This window comes from Gossypium hirsutum, chromosome A06 (assembly GCF_007990345.1).
Source record: "Gossypium hirsutum isolate 1008001.06 chromosome A06, Gossypium_hirsutum_v2.1, whole genome shotgun sequence".
Taxonomy (NCBI): Eukaryota; Viridiplantae; Streptophyta; class Magnoliopsida; order Malvales; family Malvaceae; genus Gossypium; species Gossypium hirsutum.
In genome coordinates this window covers 11,256,575-11,275,771 of record NC_053429.1, presented here as the reverse complement: position 1 = coordinate 11,275,771, position 19,197 = coordinate 11,256,575, and the positions used below count along the sequence as shown (strand labels likewise).

The 19,197-nt window shown below is 30.5% G+C and overlaps 1 protein-coding gene across 1 annotated transcript; it reads left to right on the top strand.

The window, feature by feature from the left end:
• Positions 1–8,598: 8,598 nt before the first annotated feature.
• On the top strand, positions 8,599–11,071 carry LOC107962636 (GTP-binding nuclear protein Ran-3). Its single transcript, XM_016899094.2, has 8 exons — positions 8,599–8,984; positions 9,097–9,166; positions 9,518–9,574; positions 9,679–9,796; positions 10,086–10,175; positions 10,256–10,435; positions 10,529–10,606; positions 10,703–11,071. Exons 1-8 carry the CDS (start codon positions 8,982–8,984, stop codon positions 10,770–10,772), a joined length of 666 nt encoding a protein of 221 aa, XP_016754583.2. The 5' UTR covers positions 8,599–8,981; the 3' UTR covers positions 10,773–11,071.
• The last annotated feature ends 8,126 nt before the right edge of the window (positions 11,072–19,197 follow it).

Sequence of the window (19,197 nt, the reverse complement as noted above, 5' to 3'; positions counted from 1 at the left end):
TATGTAAGTTATATGAGTTATGTAAGTTATGTAATTTATTTAAGTAATGATCAATATTAATACTATTTTGATAAAAAATAGTTATAACTTTTAAAGACATTTAAAATTATTAAATATTAAAATCAAACATTATTAAAAAAATAGTAATTTGAATATAGTAATTTTTTAAGATTCATCATATGTGGCGTTGTTACACTTAGGGAGGATCCATTATATCTTACAGCTCGATATAAGGCAACCTGTCAGGTTTCTAGCCTATATACTTTGAATCTTTAAAATATTTAAAAAAAGGTTGGAGAGAAAGTCAGTTATTGTTGTAATTTTAATGGACAAGCAAGCTACATGGTAATAAATATTCAATAGTAAATGAGCTCGATAGAACTTTTTTCAAGTCTTTTTGAATTTTTTAAGATTCATCATATGTGGCGTTGTTACACCTAGGGAGGATCCATTATATCTTACAGATCGATATAAGGCAACCCGTCAGGTTTCCAGCCTATATACTTTGAATCATTAAAATATTTAAAAAAAGGTTGGAGAGAAGGTCAGCTATATTGTTGTAATTTTAATGGATAAGCAAGTTACATGGTAATAAAATTAATTCATACTTAAGTTGAATCAAATAATAATTAAGTTGAACCAAATATAAAAAAAAATAGAAATAAGCTATATCTATAAATATTACCTTGTGGATAACTAATTTCTACAAAAGAACATGGAAATAAAATTAGGCCCAAAAAAGGATCATGGCAAACTGAATGGCAGATAACAGAAAACATAAGGTAGAAAACTAGATGGCAAATGTGAAGTAAGTAAGACGATCCAATATTTGAAAGGAAAATCAGCAATTAAATCTGTACAAAATCGGAGCCCCAGAAGATTAATTTTTCCAACATCATCATGATGAAACTATTAATGATGAGAATTTTGAACTAAAACGTACCTTAATAATTTCAACAAGCTGGGCTACTCAACTATCACCAGGAAACAGAAGCTGGAGTCAGGAAAATATTATTTGTTAATTATTTGAACATGAAAATGCATATAAATAAGCCAAGAAAGTATGCAATTCACATATGCTCGATAGTACCTAGAACTTGTATATACATTTAATAAAAGAATATGTTTTTTTATATATAAAGATGCCACATGACACTTTGTAATTAGTTATAAAGTTGCTAAATATATATATAGAGAGAGAGAAAAAAAAGGACATAAAAGAAGGGAGTTATAGATAAAGATAGAGATATGAGAGAAGAAGAATTTGGAAGCAAGTGTGGCATTTCTTGACGTAAAAGCAATGACCAAAGCTGATGGAATATTGATGGTCAATGAAAATGGTGTGAGGTTTGAGTGGATGACCAATTCTGTTTCATTTCACCTTTCACCATACACTTTCTAACATTACATAATCTGCGGAAATTAAAGAAACTTTAATTAATTTTGTTGTAATTAGATGGTAAGGATCCCGGATTTAGCTTCGGTAATTCATGCAGATGAAAACACAGCATTTAAGTTGCTGAATAAATGTTGTATAATAGAATCAATTAACCTCTTTATAAAAATCAAATAAGCTAAACTAGCTCAGTTGAATGCCTTCATTAATTTTCTTGAAATGAACACTACCTCACCAGTTTAGCTTTCTTCGCCTGCAAAGATAATATTGATTGCTATTATCATCTTGTTCCTCAGGACAATCACATATTATCAAACTAAACAGCCATCAAATTGGTCCAGGTTTAAATGTTTTCACACCTGTGGTTTGAGTGTTAGCCTGTGTGGTCCTCAACGAAGCAACGGCTCCAAAAGTACTCTCATGTATTTAACGATGTCTAACAAAGGGTACTCTGCAGATCCAATCAAACACTTTATTAATGCAAAATGAGGAAGAAAGATGAGACAGGAATCATGAAAAATGATGGAAATAAGTTGAGTTTTGCATGCTTATATCATATGGTTTAAATATAATTTCAAGCTCATATTGAAGTATACAAAATTCATCACATTTGCGAAGCTTCAAAAACTGACAAATTCTTGAAACAAGAATCTGCCATCCAATATGAGAATTTTGCACCACCGCAATTCTTAATGATGAGTTGCTCAAAATTTTTACTTATTTATTTGTTATTTTATTATTTGATATGATAGGATTTGGATCAACTTTAAGCGGTTTAACTAACACCTTTAGTGAAAGGCAAAATTAAAAAAAATGTTTAAAAAATGGGACGCAACATAGTCGATTAAACTTGTTGGTCTAAAAAAAATTATATTATAATTATACTAAAATCTCCTACCATTTAAAACTTTGAATATAACTCAAGGGTTGGCTGTCTTGCTATGGAACCCATGGTTATCTAATTAGGTTGCAAACTTAGCATAAGGTTTGCTTGATTATCAGCATCAGTACATACCTTAATTTGATAATTTGATGCCAAACTGCTAGAAAAGAGGCACTCCAATGAGTTTTATATGCCTGCACTTGAACCACACCAAGGAAACAGATGCGAAAGCCATTACTGATCCTATCTATAATTACAGTCGTAACTAAAGAATACCAAGGCAATAAAAGATTTAAATCTACAACGTATAAAGACATCAATTGCTAAGGCATTGACATATTGAAATGGTATAAAAGAACCTCAAAGGAGTATACAACGTATGGTGCAACTATTAAAAATATAAATATATATTAAACAAAATGACTTAATTGAAACAAATTATGATCATAGTTTTATTAACCATAAAATTTAGGAAAGTATGGTAAAAAAAATTTTCTTTAATGTTTATGTAAATTTTTTGGAAACACTAAAATCTAAATAGTATTAAATGCTTGTTTGTAATAATAACATGTATAAGTTACAAAATAAATTTATATTAAATTATGAAAATTATGAAAGTTGGTTTATGTTAAAGTTACCCTTAAAGGAATGTTAGGACATTTAAATACAAATCAGACCTAATCTACAACATTATAAATTTAACCACTGAAACTTTGGATTATGAATTTAGTTACACTGCATCTAGTATTTTGATGAATTCAGTAAGAAGATTATTCCATCTTTTCTGGTATTGAACCGAATCTGACCTGGCCAACACTGTGTTGGTTATAGTATGAAGAAACTGAATCCTACTGAAGTACGTCCTGTTCTGATGCCGACATTGGCGATGGTTCACTCCTTGCTCGTACTTTATTCTTTACTGTAAGCATTTTTGGCATTAGTGGCATGAAATGTTTGTTCCGTTGTTTCACCGAGTAAACAACTTCACATTCTCATGCATGTTAATTGATTCAGGTTATGGCTGAGCAAGAAAAACCAAAAAATTGAAAACTGACTCGAACCGATATGAAATACAAGTTTAAGAATCGCAATTATTCAAAACCAAATAGTGTTCTATTTTTTTACTTATATATAATTAATTTTAAATTTTTATGATATGAAAACGAATATTTTATATTTAAAATGGTGAAAATATTTTAAAATTTCTTGACAAATTATTTTGTCAAATTCTTGACAAATATACAAGTTGGTTTATGTTGTCGAAAAGCTTATTTGGCTTGAAAAGCAAGTTTGAAATGCAATGCTAAACAAAGATTTAATATTATTTCGGTTTTGCTATCTCTAGCAACCAATCTAGACTGGCCTCTTCATTTGTTGCTGGGGATTATACTAAAGAAATCAACTACCTAACAGAAGTAATTGCTAAGGAGTTTGAGATCAAAGACCTAGGATCATTAAAATATTTCCAAGGTATGAAGGTTGCGCATTTAGAGGGATTTGATTATTATAATTAAGGAGGAAACAGTGGCAAACTTGTTTTCATTTTTCTCCCTTGAATTCTAGCAGTTTCATGTTTATGGAAAAAGAAAAATCACAAAGTTTTTCTTTTTGAAATTCTTTATCTCTTAATTCTATTTCATCTTTGCAATTCTACAGAAAGAAGCTTATAATAGAACTTAAAATTTTAAATGAAAAAAGATAGACAACTCACCTCTGAACCTTTACAGATCAGTATATTTTCGGGATGGGGATCTGCATCGAAGAAATCGGTCTTTAGTATATCAAGCAAAATGGGTGTAAACATACAGAGCACATAAAATAAAGCATACATTGTTTAACATCAAGATCAGTTGAAAATGCAGCAAAGACAACAAAGAAGCCAAAAGAAGAAAAATTAAGGCATACCTAGATCTTCCTTTCAGCAAAGATTTCTGGGTGTTTTTTTCTCCCTCAGATCTAAACCTTTGATATTTGCAGAAAGCAAGTTTGTGAGAGTGAGAGAAGCTTAGAATTAGATACAGAGGGGAGGAGTGGGAAATGCAGAGTGTGGGAAATTTAGGGTTTAGGGGCAATTTCGATTTAGGGGAGAAGAAAATTTTGATTTGGGGAATTTTAGGGGTTTCGGGTATGAAAATGATGAAAAGGATGACACAAAAACGGCGCCGTTTTGCTAAAGGTAATCACTTCACTAAATCACACTTGGAACGACGTGGTTTCAATTAAACATTTAGTGGTGCTTTACAAAAGCGTCGCTAATTTTCAGTTTTTACGGCGTTTTTTACGAAAGCGCCACTAATTCTCTATTTTTAGTGGCGTTTTTGTAAAAACGCCGCTAATGCCTCTACACACAAATCATAAAACGACTTCGTTTTGCCTTATTTGAAATTTTTTTGCGGCGTTTTTTACAAAAACGCCACTAATGCATTTAAATTTTAATAGTTTAATTATTTCTTAAATTCCTTTTAAACTAATTTTGTTTACTTTCAAACAATATATCTAATTTGAAAAAAATTAAATTATATTGAATAATTATTATTTAAATATTTAATATTTAAATTTTAGGTAAATAATTTCTAATAATTATTTAAAACATGAAATGAATTCAAATAAAATATATATATATTCAAAACCATTTATGATAAAAATGAACTTGACAACCTTGAGAAAAAATGAAAATTTTTAAAACATTGGGTTTTTATTAAAAATATTTTTAACTAGGTGTGACCAATACTTATAAAATTACATTTCATAAAATAATTTTTTTTTTTCTGTCCATGAGGATCCCACCAGAGCGCCTTCTACTTCTAATAGGCCATGAACTAGATCAGAATCATTCTCTACGAACCCATAAGAAGTGATCCCATGCAAGAAGGCCCGCTGGATCTATCAAAATTCAAAGCCCATCAAAGACTCTCTTACATGAAAGGATCTGAGTCCATCCAAATGATATTAAGCAAAATCCTATTTTGGAAAGAATGGCAAAGTAAGGGATTTAAGTCTGCTCAGAGATTTCATATCTCTCCCACGTGTGATTCATCCTAACAACTATCGGTTAGGTTTTTCTACCAAAATCAAGATCGAGAAAAGGAAGTTTTCCAATCATTGACTCAAACCCATTGGCGAAGTCCACTCAGCGAAATAAGGGGGTATTTATGGCAGAACGGGCATTATTATCTGCATATTAAAATTAAAGTACTTAATTAAAGTATTTAATTAAAGTATTTTAAATTATCTGGGAATATAAACATATACATCGTAAATACATGTATAAACATGAGATCAAGTATTTAATTAAACCACACTACGAGCACTCCAAAACCTAGATTCAACCAGAACATCATTTAATCAATTAACCCTTAAACCCTAACACTAATCCTTATAACCTTAAACATTAAGACCCTAACCTTAAATACTTTAAAACAATACCAAACCTCAAACAACAAACTAATTTAAAACAATATACCCCAAATCCAAGATAACAAACCCGGCCCATACCATTAACTTAATACATATACTATACCATTGAACCGACCTAAACCATGAACTTAAAATATATTCTACCATTGAACCCTAAACCATAGGCTTTAAACCTTAAATATTAAACCCTAAACCTAAAAATAAATTTAATCAATATTAAGTACTGCTTCCACAATTTATTATAAACATAAGCTTTTACATTAATATCTATATATATACACATCAACATCCATATGATTTTTTTGGGGGGGTTAGGGTTTTGGAGTTTATGGATTAGTGTTTATGGTTTATGTTTTAAAATTTAAGGTTTAGGGTTTAATGTTTAAGACTTAAGGGTTTACAGAAAGCCATACAACGTCGATTTTAACAGCTTAGTAACTTAAATAAAAATTTGTAAATAATTTAGTTATCAATTTGTAACTTTTCATAATTAAGTAACAAAAATGAAACTTTTTCATAGCTAAGTGATGAATAGTGTAGTTTATATTTTTTTATAAAGTTAGCTTTAAATACGAAAATAATTGAATTGAATTCAAAATAAAAATAAGAAAATAATATGAAAATTAAATCAGATCAAACCAAAACGAGTGTCGGTTACCCTACTAAAAAATGCCTGCTCAACTTTTTACGGCGTTTGGACCAAAAACGCCGCTATTGATCAGTGTTTAGTGGCGTTTTGGATAAAAACGCCACAATTGATCAGTTTTTAATGGCGTTTTGGAGAAAAACGCCACAATTGATCAGTTTTTAGTGGCGTTTGGGATAAAAACGCCGCAATTGATCAGTTTTTAGTGGCGTTTGGGATTAAAACGCCGCTATTGATAAGCTTTTAGTGGCGTTTGGCGAAAAACACCGCTATTGACCAGTTTTTAGTGGCGTTTTGGCCAAAAACGCCGCTATAGTTTAGTTTTTAGTGGCGTTTCAGACAAACGCCGCTAATGTTTATTATTTGCGGCGTTTTTTGTAAAAAGCCACTAAAAGCGCCGCTAAAAGTCTATTTTCCTGTAGTGTACTAATACTTTGAAACATATTATCGAATGTCCTTGGTAGAAAACCTAGAATTTAAAGCTACCTACGGAAGTGAAAGATTTTGTGTGGCGATGTTTATGCCGATTTGTTCCATGTAAAAGTTGATTAATGGACAAGGGTTGTAATATCGATCTTAGTTATACGAGATGTGGTGCAATTGAGAGTCTCGATCGTGTTAGTCTCTAGTGTCCTAAAGCTGTCCAAGTGTGGAATATTGCTGCCATAATTTTTTCGTTTACATCTAGTGCTGACGCTAATTGCAGAGATTGAGTGGTTATTGCATAGAGTTACGGTTCCATACAAGTTTTATCTTCTAAAATTATATTGTTTGCTGAACAATTTCTGCAAGATTGGAAAGACACTCAGGGGACTTTTCAATGGGTGCAGTATTCCTGTACGATGCATATAGCAGCTCTTGTGGTCTGGGAGAAACTGTCTGCGGAGAGGGTAAAATGCAATGTCGATGGAGCAATCATTATAGACAATACTGGTAGCTTTGTGAAAAGTTACACTAGGTTTCTATCATACTGTTCTGGAGCCCCATATGATGGACGTTATGGCTATAGGATAAGCTTTATATTGGTTATGATCTTTGAATGTTGACTATGTATTCTTGGCAAAGAGGTTATAAATGCATTGATTATGCTTAGGTGGAACATTTTTGAGTTTGATATTTTAATCCAGGATGCCTGTGGTTGAAATCACAATTTTAATATTTGTCCTGTGGTTCATTATCTAGTTGGAGCCACTTTTATCTCATACAACTTGTTTTTAATGGGATTATCCTCCTTTTATCTCTTCATGCAATTTTATATTTTGATGTTTCTTCTACTACTTCCGATGAATGTCCCCCAATCTCATTGGTAAGGCTTCTTGCTTTCTTTGTTTTTTTCATCAAGTCTTATTTTAAAAAAGCTTTTAGATTGGGTTATGAGTGAATTTTTAGAAAGTCTCTTGTTTAACTTAGAATTTTATTTAAAAAAATAATATTATAGTAACAATCAATAGATTTTTGTATATATTTCATGAGAATGAAGTTTATTTTATAGTCCAACTGTTTATTTTTTTTAGGAAATATTCGTGTCGAAGAATAGGGATGAAACCAAAAATTATTTTAAGAGGGATCAAAATTAAATTATAAATTTTAGGATCGTAAAAATTTAATTTCATCATTTTAATAGCTTTATATCTTTATATTTTTTAAATAATTAAATCAAAATTTTATCAAAATTATAATTTGAGAAAAAAAAATTAATGTAACTAAAACGCCTACCAACCTCTCTAACTACACCCGCCCCTGTTCGAGAGATTAATCACCTTACAGCAACAAAAAAGAATGGATATTTAAAGCTTAGTTGGAATAATATTATTTGAAAGATCTTTTAGATTTCAGTTTTTGTTTTCTTAAAATATTAAAAAAAATTAAAGAACAGGTGTTTAGTTAAAATGTTAAATATATATATTTTGGAAAACGAAAATAAAATTGTATGATTTATTATTTATTTCATTAAAAATGTTTTTTAAAACTAAAAGATTTGTTTTTATATATTTTTAATATCCGTTTTATTGTTTATTTTAAAGAAGTTGGTGATTGTTTACTTCGAACAATATTACTTTTAAACCGTAAATTTAAATATGGATTTGAAATTTTAATATATCTTGCGATTATCTAAAACATTTTGTTGATGAGTGTATTACTCTTTTTCGAAATTATATAATAACTGAAATGGGGAAATTGAAAAAATAAAAAGAAAAGAAGGTTTGAATTTGCTTTGAAATTAAGCTTGAGCTGGCATACATTTCTATCTACGATATAAAAAGGAAAAAGAAATTAAAAAAGAAAACCCTTGCTTTCTTTCCTATGGTATTCACCAAATTACCATCCACTCCCTCTAAAACCGGAAAAAGGCAGTAGCGCGGCATAATTGAAGTGGACCCCAAGGGAAGCATGATTGGACGGTAGATACGAGATGAGGAGAGGTGGGGAAGTAATCCAATCCAACGGCAGATAGAGTTGCGTCAATTTAAAGCCGGGGGGTCTAAGAGTAAAGAGCTTAGACTCTCAAAAGCCCTCGCTCTTATAAACCCTTTGGCTATCGCCGTCTCCCAAATCGCTCTACTCCGATTTGCTCTGCTTTCGCCAAACAAACGCAAGATTTGTAGATTCATTTCTCTTGTCTATCTGCCTCCGTATCAATGGTGAGCCCCTTGCTCTTTCTCTTCTTTTTTTGTTGTTCTCGGTTTCTTAACTATAATCTAGGGTTTTAGTATCGAGATAGATCTTTATTTTTTTCCTTGATTCGTGGTGCAGGCTTTGCCAAACCAGCAAACTGTAGATTATCCGAGCTTCAAGCTCGTTATCGTCGGCGATGGAGGAACTGGTAATTTCATTTTTCTTTACTCGTAGATTCGACTTTTAAGGTTTTAATTCAATACGTTTGATTATGATTGTTTATGAAATTGTCGGAAATTCGAATTTTCGTTTTATTTTCTCTTCAAATCGTTATTATTTGACGCTGATAACTTCATGTTTTGAATTTTATAAAAATAAAGTAAAAAAGAGTATTTAATACGGTTTCATTTCCGAGGTTTGTGATCTGAATATGTTTGGGATCTCTTAGATGTATATTTTTTAACCTTCTGTTTTTGTTTTAGTTATAAAAAAAAAGTTTATTTTGTTTAAGTGAGCGCATTGTTTCGGACTCTGCTTGAACTTTCTGTGATGGTTGCAGGAAAAACTACCTTCGTGAAGAGGCATCTAACTGGAGAGTTTGAAAAGAAATACGAGCGTAAGTGTTTTAACAAGCACTGTTTTCTGGCGTTAGTCCTGTTTGAAGCAAGAGGTGTTTGATTAGGTGGTTACGTAAGTGATTTTATCTTTTTGAATGTACAGCAACCATTGGTGTGGAGGTTCATCCCTTGGACTTCTTCACTAACTGTGGCAAAATCCGTTTCTACTGCTGGGATACTGCTGGACAGGAGAAGTTCGGTGGTCTCAGAGATGGTTACTAGTAAGTGATGCTATTGCTTGTACTTTTTCCTATAAATTGTTGAATTATCTATAGTCATTGATGAGTAATGCTGATGAATTTTTTTCTTTAAATTATCGTTATATTGACATTGTGAAGTAATTCTTTTTTTACTTATACTACAGCTTTTTCATGACCTTTTCTTTTATGAACCTAAGATGTTATACCTATTTATTATTGCTTATCGTTTTATATCTGTCAGGCATCCCAGAAACTTAGTTATTGCTTTGTTGAGTGTTTTTCTGACGTTTTAAATATTTATGCGTTGCAGCATCCATGGGCAATGCGCCGTAATTATGTTTGATGTAACTGCCCGGTTGACATACAAGAATGTTCCAACATGGCATCGGGATCTTTGCAGGTGTGTTAGAAATGACAGTCTTTACCCATTGATGATTTTGTGTAACAGCTTTGTGTAACAATGTTGTTTTGGTAATGCAGAGTGTGTGAGAATATTCCTATTGTTCTATGTGGAAACAAGGTTGATGTAAAGAACAGGCAGGTTAAGGCAAAGCAAGTCACATTCCACAGGAAGAAGAATCTGCAATACTATGAAATTTCTGCCAAGAGCAACTACAATTTTGAGAAGCCTTTCTTGTACCTTGCCAGGAAGCTTGCAGGGTAATATAGAACATTGCTTTTGTCGTGCAATTGATGATTTAATGCCGATGCTTCGATCAATGTCTAAAATGGGTGTTGTTTTGATGATATTAGTGATCCTAATCTTCACTTCGTGGAGTCTCCTGCACTTGCTCCTCCTGAAGTACACATTGACTTGGCTGCACAGCAACAGTAAGATAACCCTCACTGGAAACTGATTTTGTATCCATCATTTATTCTCACCCGCATTCTATTGAAAACTGATTGGATTGATTGGTTTGTTGTTAGGCATGAGGCTGAGCTTGCAGCAGCAGCCAGTCAGCCCCTTCCAGATGATGATGATGATGCATTTGAATAGAGAGGGGTTTGAGTTGCCAGAGAACCATCAACAATTTCTGCTGCTTTTTCATTTTCACTCCTGTCTGGATGTGTGCTCTCTCATTTTCGTATTTAAATTGCAAGTAGGGAGGAGTGACGGAGGATGAATTTGTAGTGTAGGATTTTACGAATATAATTGTTGTTATGGTGGATCTTTGGTCGTGTTTTCGACTTTTGCTTTTTGTTGTTATGGGTTTTGCTGCCTTTAGTGAAATCTTTATGTTATAGTTACTCTATATGTTTTTGAATATGAAATTCTTGAGAAGAATATTGGAATTCCCCTTTGCTCTCATTGTCATTCGGTTCTTCATCTTCCCATTTCCGTTCCTATGTAATTTGCTTAAAAATGCCGTGAGGCCCTCTCATCCTTTGAATGAACATCGGCCGTTAAAGCTCCATTTTGGCTTAATCTATTTTGTCATATTAGTATATTTGCAGCATTGGTATTATAATGTTAGATTGGCCCAACACCTTAGTAAAATAGGTTTACGTTTCATGGCCATTGTATATTCTTGAAAAGATTAAAAGATTTAGGGTCATGACTAATTAAAAGTATTTGATGTTGATTGGTAATAGGCAATCAAGTAGATTGAGGCAGGTTCGATCCTCGACTTCTCTATATTTCGACAAGAACATCCAGTTAAGCAATTCTTCATGGTTTCTGGAAAAATGCTGAAATATCAGGTTTGAACTTCTTTACCATGAATTCTCGTATGGCGTTTTTCTTCTTTGATTTCTTTCGTGCTACGTAAATGTGGATATTAAAATAATAAGTTATCATTTATACTATTTATTAAGTATTTTATTATTAATTCGGTGTGATCCTCAATCGAATCGCTTATATTATCTAAGAGTATTTTAATTTTGTATTTTAATTTTTTTTAACGAATTAAATTAAAATATGTATATGTTAATTGGATTAGTAAAATTTTAAATTATCACTCATTCAAGGTTTTATATTAAAATGTTCTATACATTTTTTTAATTTTAATATGTATAAATTATTATCTCCATTAGTTTGTTTTACTCAATAGTTTAATCTATTTTTATTTTAAATATTGTATATATTCCATATGTTATTATAATTAATTAGTTTCAAATTATATATTTTACTATTAATTATATCTTTTTTTAAATACACACTTATATTCTAAATTTGTGGTTTTCATACGCTCACGCGTGTAATAATATTTCTAGTATTAATAATGTATTTGATTGAGTTGGTGTCTCAAACTAACTCAACACCAACTCAAGATTAATACAATTCCATAATAAGCAATCTAATCTAATTCTTTTTATCATAATGACTTTTTTGCCCTTCAACTTTATAAAAAAGTCATTTTAGCTTTCTATTTTTTTTTGTCTTTTTTAACCTTTAAACTTATTTTTTTTAATCAAATCACCTCAAAATCAATAGAGAAGTTAATATTTTTTAAACTTTACAGACATTGCATACACGTGGATGACACATCTTACATTTAATTGATTTTTAAAAATTTTAAAAACTATTTTTAAAATTAAAAAATCATTAAAATTATTATAAAATATTATATAAAAATATATTTTTTAATATTTTTAAAATTTAAAATAATAATTAGTGGCAATTCGTGGGTATGCCACATCATCAAAGTTAACAAATATTTACTTTCATCTATTTCGGGGCTAAAAAAGTCATTATGCCTTTTCATTTGAGTAATATCCAAATTTCATGTGTTATTATTAGTTAATTTCATATCATAGGTTTCATAATTTATTGTATGTTATTTTTAAATACACATTCATATTTTAAATTTGTGATTTCTACACGAATATGTGTGTGATAAGATTTCTTTAAAATATTGAATTTTAATGTTGAATTTTTTTTCACTAACTTGATAACTTTTTGTTGTACTATAGAAAAAAGATAATATCATGATAAGCAATTGGAGTAAATTTAATATTATTAAGATGATGTATTTACCTATTCCAATTTTCTTTTACTGACAAGTTAAACTATTTTTTTTAATTTCATAAATCATGTGATAAAATTTCTAGTAGTATATTAATTTTTTAATTAAAAATTTAGCAAAATAAAATTAACTTAATTTATACTACTTTGGTATATGTATTTTTTTAGTCTATTTTGAACTTGAAAATTATGTCCATTTTGATCATTGAATTTGAAAAAATTTAAAAGTTTAATGATGTGACATTTTGAGATTGCGTTACATCATCACATAAAAAAAAAAACTTTTAAATGATGATGTGTTAAAATATCAAAATGTCATATTTAGTGTTTTAATAACTTAACCAATGGTTGAACATGTTAGATAACCAATTCTCTATTCAACCATCGAATCAATAATAATCAAATAATTAATTAAATATTCATAAAAATCTAAAAAGGCAAGTAAAACCGGTTTTATCTTTTTATTTACTTTTTTTTTTAAAATTTTAATAATTTTTAAGAATTTTTAATTATGGTTGGTTCTATGGTCAAACTGATTGAACTGGTTGAATTGAGAACTGATGGTCTAACCTATTCAACCATGGGTTCGATTATTGAAATACTGAATATGACACTCTGAGATTGTATCTGATCATTATCCAAAAAAAAAAATCAAACTCAAAGTATCACATCATTAAACTTTTAAAAATTTCAAGTTCAGGGATCAAAATAGATCCAAAAAAGGTACAAGTACTAAAGTGAATCTAGTTGTCAACTTTAAAGGTAAAAGTTACATTATCCTTTTTTTTCATGGTTATTAACAGAATGGGCTTAAATGAAAAATAATTTTTAAGTTCAATGATCAAAGTGGATAAAAAAAAAGTTAAAAGGTCAATGTCGGCTTATTTGCCAAGTTCAAGGGCTAAAAGATACATTATCTCTTTTTTTCATCTTCTACCTTCCATCACGAATTGAGAAACACTAAAAGAAAAACATTTGAACTCTTACCCATCACCATTATAAGTTTTCTCCTTTGATTTTTGTTAAACTATGTTATAAAGACGTTGAATTTAGCTAGCCCAAGTGTTAAAATTGTTGATTAAGAAGCTTTGGTTTAGTTTCCATTGTTGGAAGCTTGAAAAAATTGAAGATTTAAATATTATTAGAACCTTGAAGAGCTTCAAAATATAGTAAATTATTTGAAGAAAGATTTTAAGATGAAAGATCTTGAAAAAAACAAAGTTTTGTCCCATTCTATAGATCAAACATATTAAAGATAAAACTCATATCCATCAGTCAACTTATACGGAAAAGATGTAACACCCCTTACCCGTATCCAACACCGGAATAGGGTACGAGGCATTACCAAAACACATACACTTGTAAACGTATTTAACCGAGTTATAAAATTTCATCAAAATTAAAACTTTCAAAATAATTAACATGTTTCTATAACTTTTCACAATATATCCTCAAAATATTATAATCATAATAATTAGGGCCTGCGAGACCCGATACATACTCATGCAATTTAATGCTTCATTTCCATTTCATTCAATTCGCAATTTCTCATGCTCATAATTTAAATCATATCACTAGAAATTTCCATTTAATTCACGTACAATTCAATGACATCAAATTCAAAACTAATACGTATTTACCATTTAACTCAATGTTTATTGATTATACCATTCAATAACACATTTATGAAATTCTCAATTTAGCAATGAAAATATCACTTTAGTTTGAATAACAATATCGTCCTGATATAAATACACTACCACTTATCCATTAACTTTAATTCTTTTGGGTCCATTTGTCACTTACCATCCTTAATCAAATTAGGGAACGGTCACGGAAAATTGAGTACTTCACTTTCACTTTGCCATAGTATAACTATGGTCTTACGTATGATCACTTATCACTTGTCCCTGATCAGATAAGTGTAGCCACCTATCACTTTGTTTCTTGATCAGATAAGTGTAGCCACTTATCACTTTGTCTCTTGATCAGATAAGTGTAGCTAAAGCTATCACTTATCACTTTTCACTTGTCACTTGATCAGATAAGTGTAGCCGAAGCTATCACTTATCACTTTGTCACTTGATCAGATAAGTATAGCCGAAGCTATTACTTATCACTTTCCACTTGTCACTTGATCAGATAAGTGTAGCTAAAGCTACCACTTATCACTTTGTCACTTGATCAGAAGTACTCAAATCCGGCGTTCCGCTCAATTTGATCATTTATTCATATATCAGGCTTACCAACATGTGTTAATTCATAAACCATTCATGGTATTATTTCATGCCAAATCATTTACTGAATATACCATACACACATACTATGAAACTTTATTTTCACACATGAGCTTAAACCATGACCAATAATGCACAAAAATAAGCATCATTCATATTTCATCGTTTATGAGTTATAATCAAACATATGACCATTTATACACGAATCATTCATATATTTCCCAATTTTCCTCCTCCTCCTCTCCATTCCACATCCTTAATGTGTATAACACACTTAAACAACATTAACCATAATTTCAATATTCACTAACATGTATATTCAAAGCTGTTTATCCGAGTCAGAGTCACTAAATTATTTTTATCTGGAGCTACAGAGCTCCAAATTAAGATCCGTTAATTTTTCCTGAAACTAGACTCACATATCTTTATACCATAAAATTTTCATAATTTTTGGTTCAGCCAAATAGTACAGTTTATTCTTTAAAGTTTCCCCTGTTTCGCTGTCTGACAGTTCCGACCACTCTTCACTAAAAATTAATTATCTCATTGTACAGAATTCGGATGATGTTTTAGCTTGTTTCTTATAAAAATAGACTCATTAAGGATTCTAACCATATAAACTATAACTCATAATCATTTTTGTACAATTTTTAATGATTTTCCAAAGTCAGAACAGGGGAACCCGAATTCATTCTGACCTTGTCTCACAAAATCTATTATATCTCATGATTTACAATTCCATTGCTCACATCATTTCTTTTATAAGAAACTAGACTCAATAAGCTTTAGTTTCATATTTTATTCATCCTATAATTCAATCTCTACAATTTTTGGTGATTTTTCAAAGTTACACTACTGCTGCTGTCCAAAACTGCTTTAGTGCAAAATGTTGATTTCCATTTTGCCCCAAATTTCACAGTTTATACAATTCGGTCCTTTCTCAATTAACCCCTCAATTAATCTAATTTTCTCAATTAGTACTTTACTAGACATTATAAGTTGTTACACAACTATTGAAATTCAGAATTTCCACATATAACTCTATCTTCAAACTCTTTTACTATTAGGTCCCAAACATTCACTTTCTATTCAATTCTTTCAATAAAATCAGCATATGAACAATTTAAAGCTCTAATTTCATGCTAAATCATCATATACTTCCAGCACATATTCATATCAACTTTCAACTTCTTTCATAAAATCAAAAACTAATGGATTTAACAAGTGGGCCTAGTTGTAAAAGTCATAAAAATACAAAAATTTCAAGAAATAGTCAAGAATTGAACTTACTTGTAATAAAAATATGAAGAACCAGCTTGAAGAAGCCCTTACATGGTGTTTTAGCTGATGAGAATTCAGAAAAATGAAGAGAAATCTGGATAATTCCACTTGGGTCCTAACTTTATTAAGCAAAATTTGCAATTTTCCAATTTTGCCCTTAATTCTCCTTACTTTCTTGCTGATTTCATGCCTCTGCCGTCCAGCCCAAATAGACCTTGGGTCTATTTGCCTTTTAAGCCCTCTTCCTTTTATCATTTAAGCTATTTAATCATTTCTCAAAATTTTGCATTTGTTACAATTTAGTCCTTTTTGTTCAATTAATTATCGGAACTTTAAAATTTCTTAACGAAACTTTAATACTAACTTTTTAACACTCCATAAATATTTATAAAAATATTTATGGCTCAGTTTAAAATCCCCGAGGTCTTGATACCTCATTTCGATTCTAATTATTTTAATATTTATTTCTAGTGCACTATTCACTATTTCAAAAATTTTCCTAACTTCATATTTAACTTATACTTACTAAATTAATAATATTTTCTACCCATTTGTCGAATTTAGTGATCTCGAATCACCGTTCCGACACCTCTGAAAATTCAAGCCATTACATTTTTTTTTCGTCGGATTTGTGGTCCCGAAACCACTGTTCCGACTAAGCCTAAAATCGGGCTATTACAACTCTCCCCCCCTTTAGGGATTTTCGTCCCCGAAAATCTTACCAGATGGTAGGTTAATGATTTACTTCCACAGTATATTTCAAATTCACACATGATTTTGGATTTTCATATCTTTTACAGATAATCACATAGATTCATAAGAAAATCAGGATAGCGATATTTCAGCATCTGAAGCTACACAAAGTATCGAAAAATTACAATCCATATAGAATGATATCCATTTTGATAACCTGAGTAGTTTTCAGAACTATCAAATATTTCTCTCTTTTTATATTGTCCTCATTTTCTAATTCATTCACTTTTCCGACCACATTATTATTCTCCCGTACACGAACTTCTGTAACACTACACTCGTAAGCTTATTCAACCAAAATCTCACAAATTTCATTGTAACATTTTACTAATATGGGGGTGAGTGTAGTAAAGCCTCAAATTTATCTTACACATAAATGCGCATAACACATACCATCACAAATAGCCAATTCATTACTAAGTTCACATTCTCAAAGCATTTAATAAACATTTGCTTTTAATCACTTTTGTTCTCAACACAAAATTCTAACTCAAATCACTAATTCACAATCAAAATTTCTATATAGCATCATAATCCAAATATCATAACTCATATGCTTGTATAATTATAACATTCATCAATAAAAAAATGTTTTATTCTTTGATCCATACCTTTATGAGTTTCAACTCATAATCAATACATTTTCACTCAAACATTTTAGTATTTATTTCTATACTATTAGAATTAACTCAGTTGAAAAACATATCTGTCTCATCAAGATAATTTTCGTCATAGAACAATACTGATAAGGGGGTGATGGTGAAGTCATAAATCTTTCAACTTGCTCTCATAGATACATATATATATATGATTTTGTATTCATCATCAATGTAATACCATCATAACCACGTAATTCATTCCAAGCAAATTAACACATCTATTTATTACAAATGTTTTCTGTCACTCACAATTTCACACAACGAATTTACTTACTCAAGCTCAACGTTAATATCTAATTAAATTCCAATACTTGGCTTCTATTTTACTTACCGACATTTGCCAAATTAGAGAACGTCTTACGGAATTGAGTACTTCGTTTTCTCGATGCCATAGTCCAACTATGGTCTTACACGTAATCACAAATCACATACCGATGCCATAGCCCAACTATGGTCTTACACGAAATCACATATCACTTACCGATGCCATAGCCCAGCTATGGTCTTACACGGAATCACATATCACACATATCACTTACCGATGCCATAGCCCAGCTATGGTCTTACACGGAATCACATAATCACATGTTCACATGTTGCCATGGTCAAACCATGGTCTTTTCCGTCAATTCATCACATATCACTGAACAAAAGTACTCATTCCTGCGTTCTACTCAATTTGACTTCCAATTCAATTTTTCATACTATTATAATATTCATGGTTTAGACATAAAACAAAATATTTTATTATCTTTAATTTAACAATTAAACATAAGATTCTATCATATGAACATACTAATTTCACTTATTCAAGCAGATGTACATACACACGTTCCATCTATTTAAGTAAATTTGCTTATCATATTCACTTAATCAAATATGTTGAGCACATAGCATTATATAATCACCAACATACTTGGATGAGCTTGTCACAACATAAACTTTTTTTTTTAACTTATAGTCATCTCTTTTCATACATGAACACATCCATATCACAAATTTTTATACTTACCTTTCCAAATTCCAACATAACGTGAGCATATTTCATTTATCTCAATATCATTTTTAGCATTATCGAAAATAGCTCGATTGAAAATCATCTCTGTCTTAACAAAGCAATTTCGTTAGAGCCCGGAGATATCACATCATCAAGAGTAATAACGTGGCATGTATAGCTAGGCTCACATATGCTACGTTTGGTCCGAGAACCGACTAAACCGTAGCTCTGATACCACTAAATGTAACACCCCTTACCCGTATCCAACACCGGAATAGGGTACGAGGCATTACCAAAACACATACACTTGTAAACGTATTTAACCGAGTTATAAAATTTCATCAAAATTAAAACTTTCAAAATAATTAACATGTTTCTATAACTTTTCACAATATATCCTCAAAATATTATAATCATAATAATTAGGGCCTGCGAGACCCGATACATACTCATGCAATTTAATGCTTCATTTCCATTTCATTCAATTCGCAATTTCTCATGCTCATAATTTAAATCATATCACTAGAAAT

Excerpts from the sequence above, each read along its gene's own strand:
- LOC107962636 (XM_016899094.2), top strand. Across the intron at positions 9,575-9,678 it reads GTTTGAAAAGAAATACGAGC|CAACCATTGGTGTGGAGGTT; the intron begins GTAAGTGTTTTA and ends TTGAATGTACAG. Across the intron at positions 10,436-10,528 it reads CTTGCCAGGAAGCTTGCAGG|TGATCCTAATCTTCACTTCG; the intron begins GTAATATAGAAC and ends TGATGATATTAG.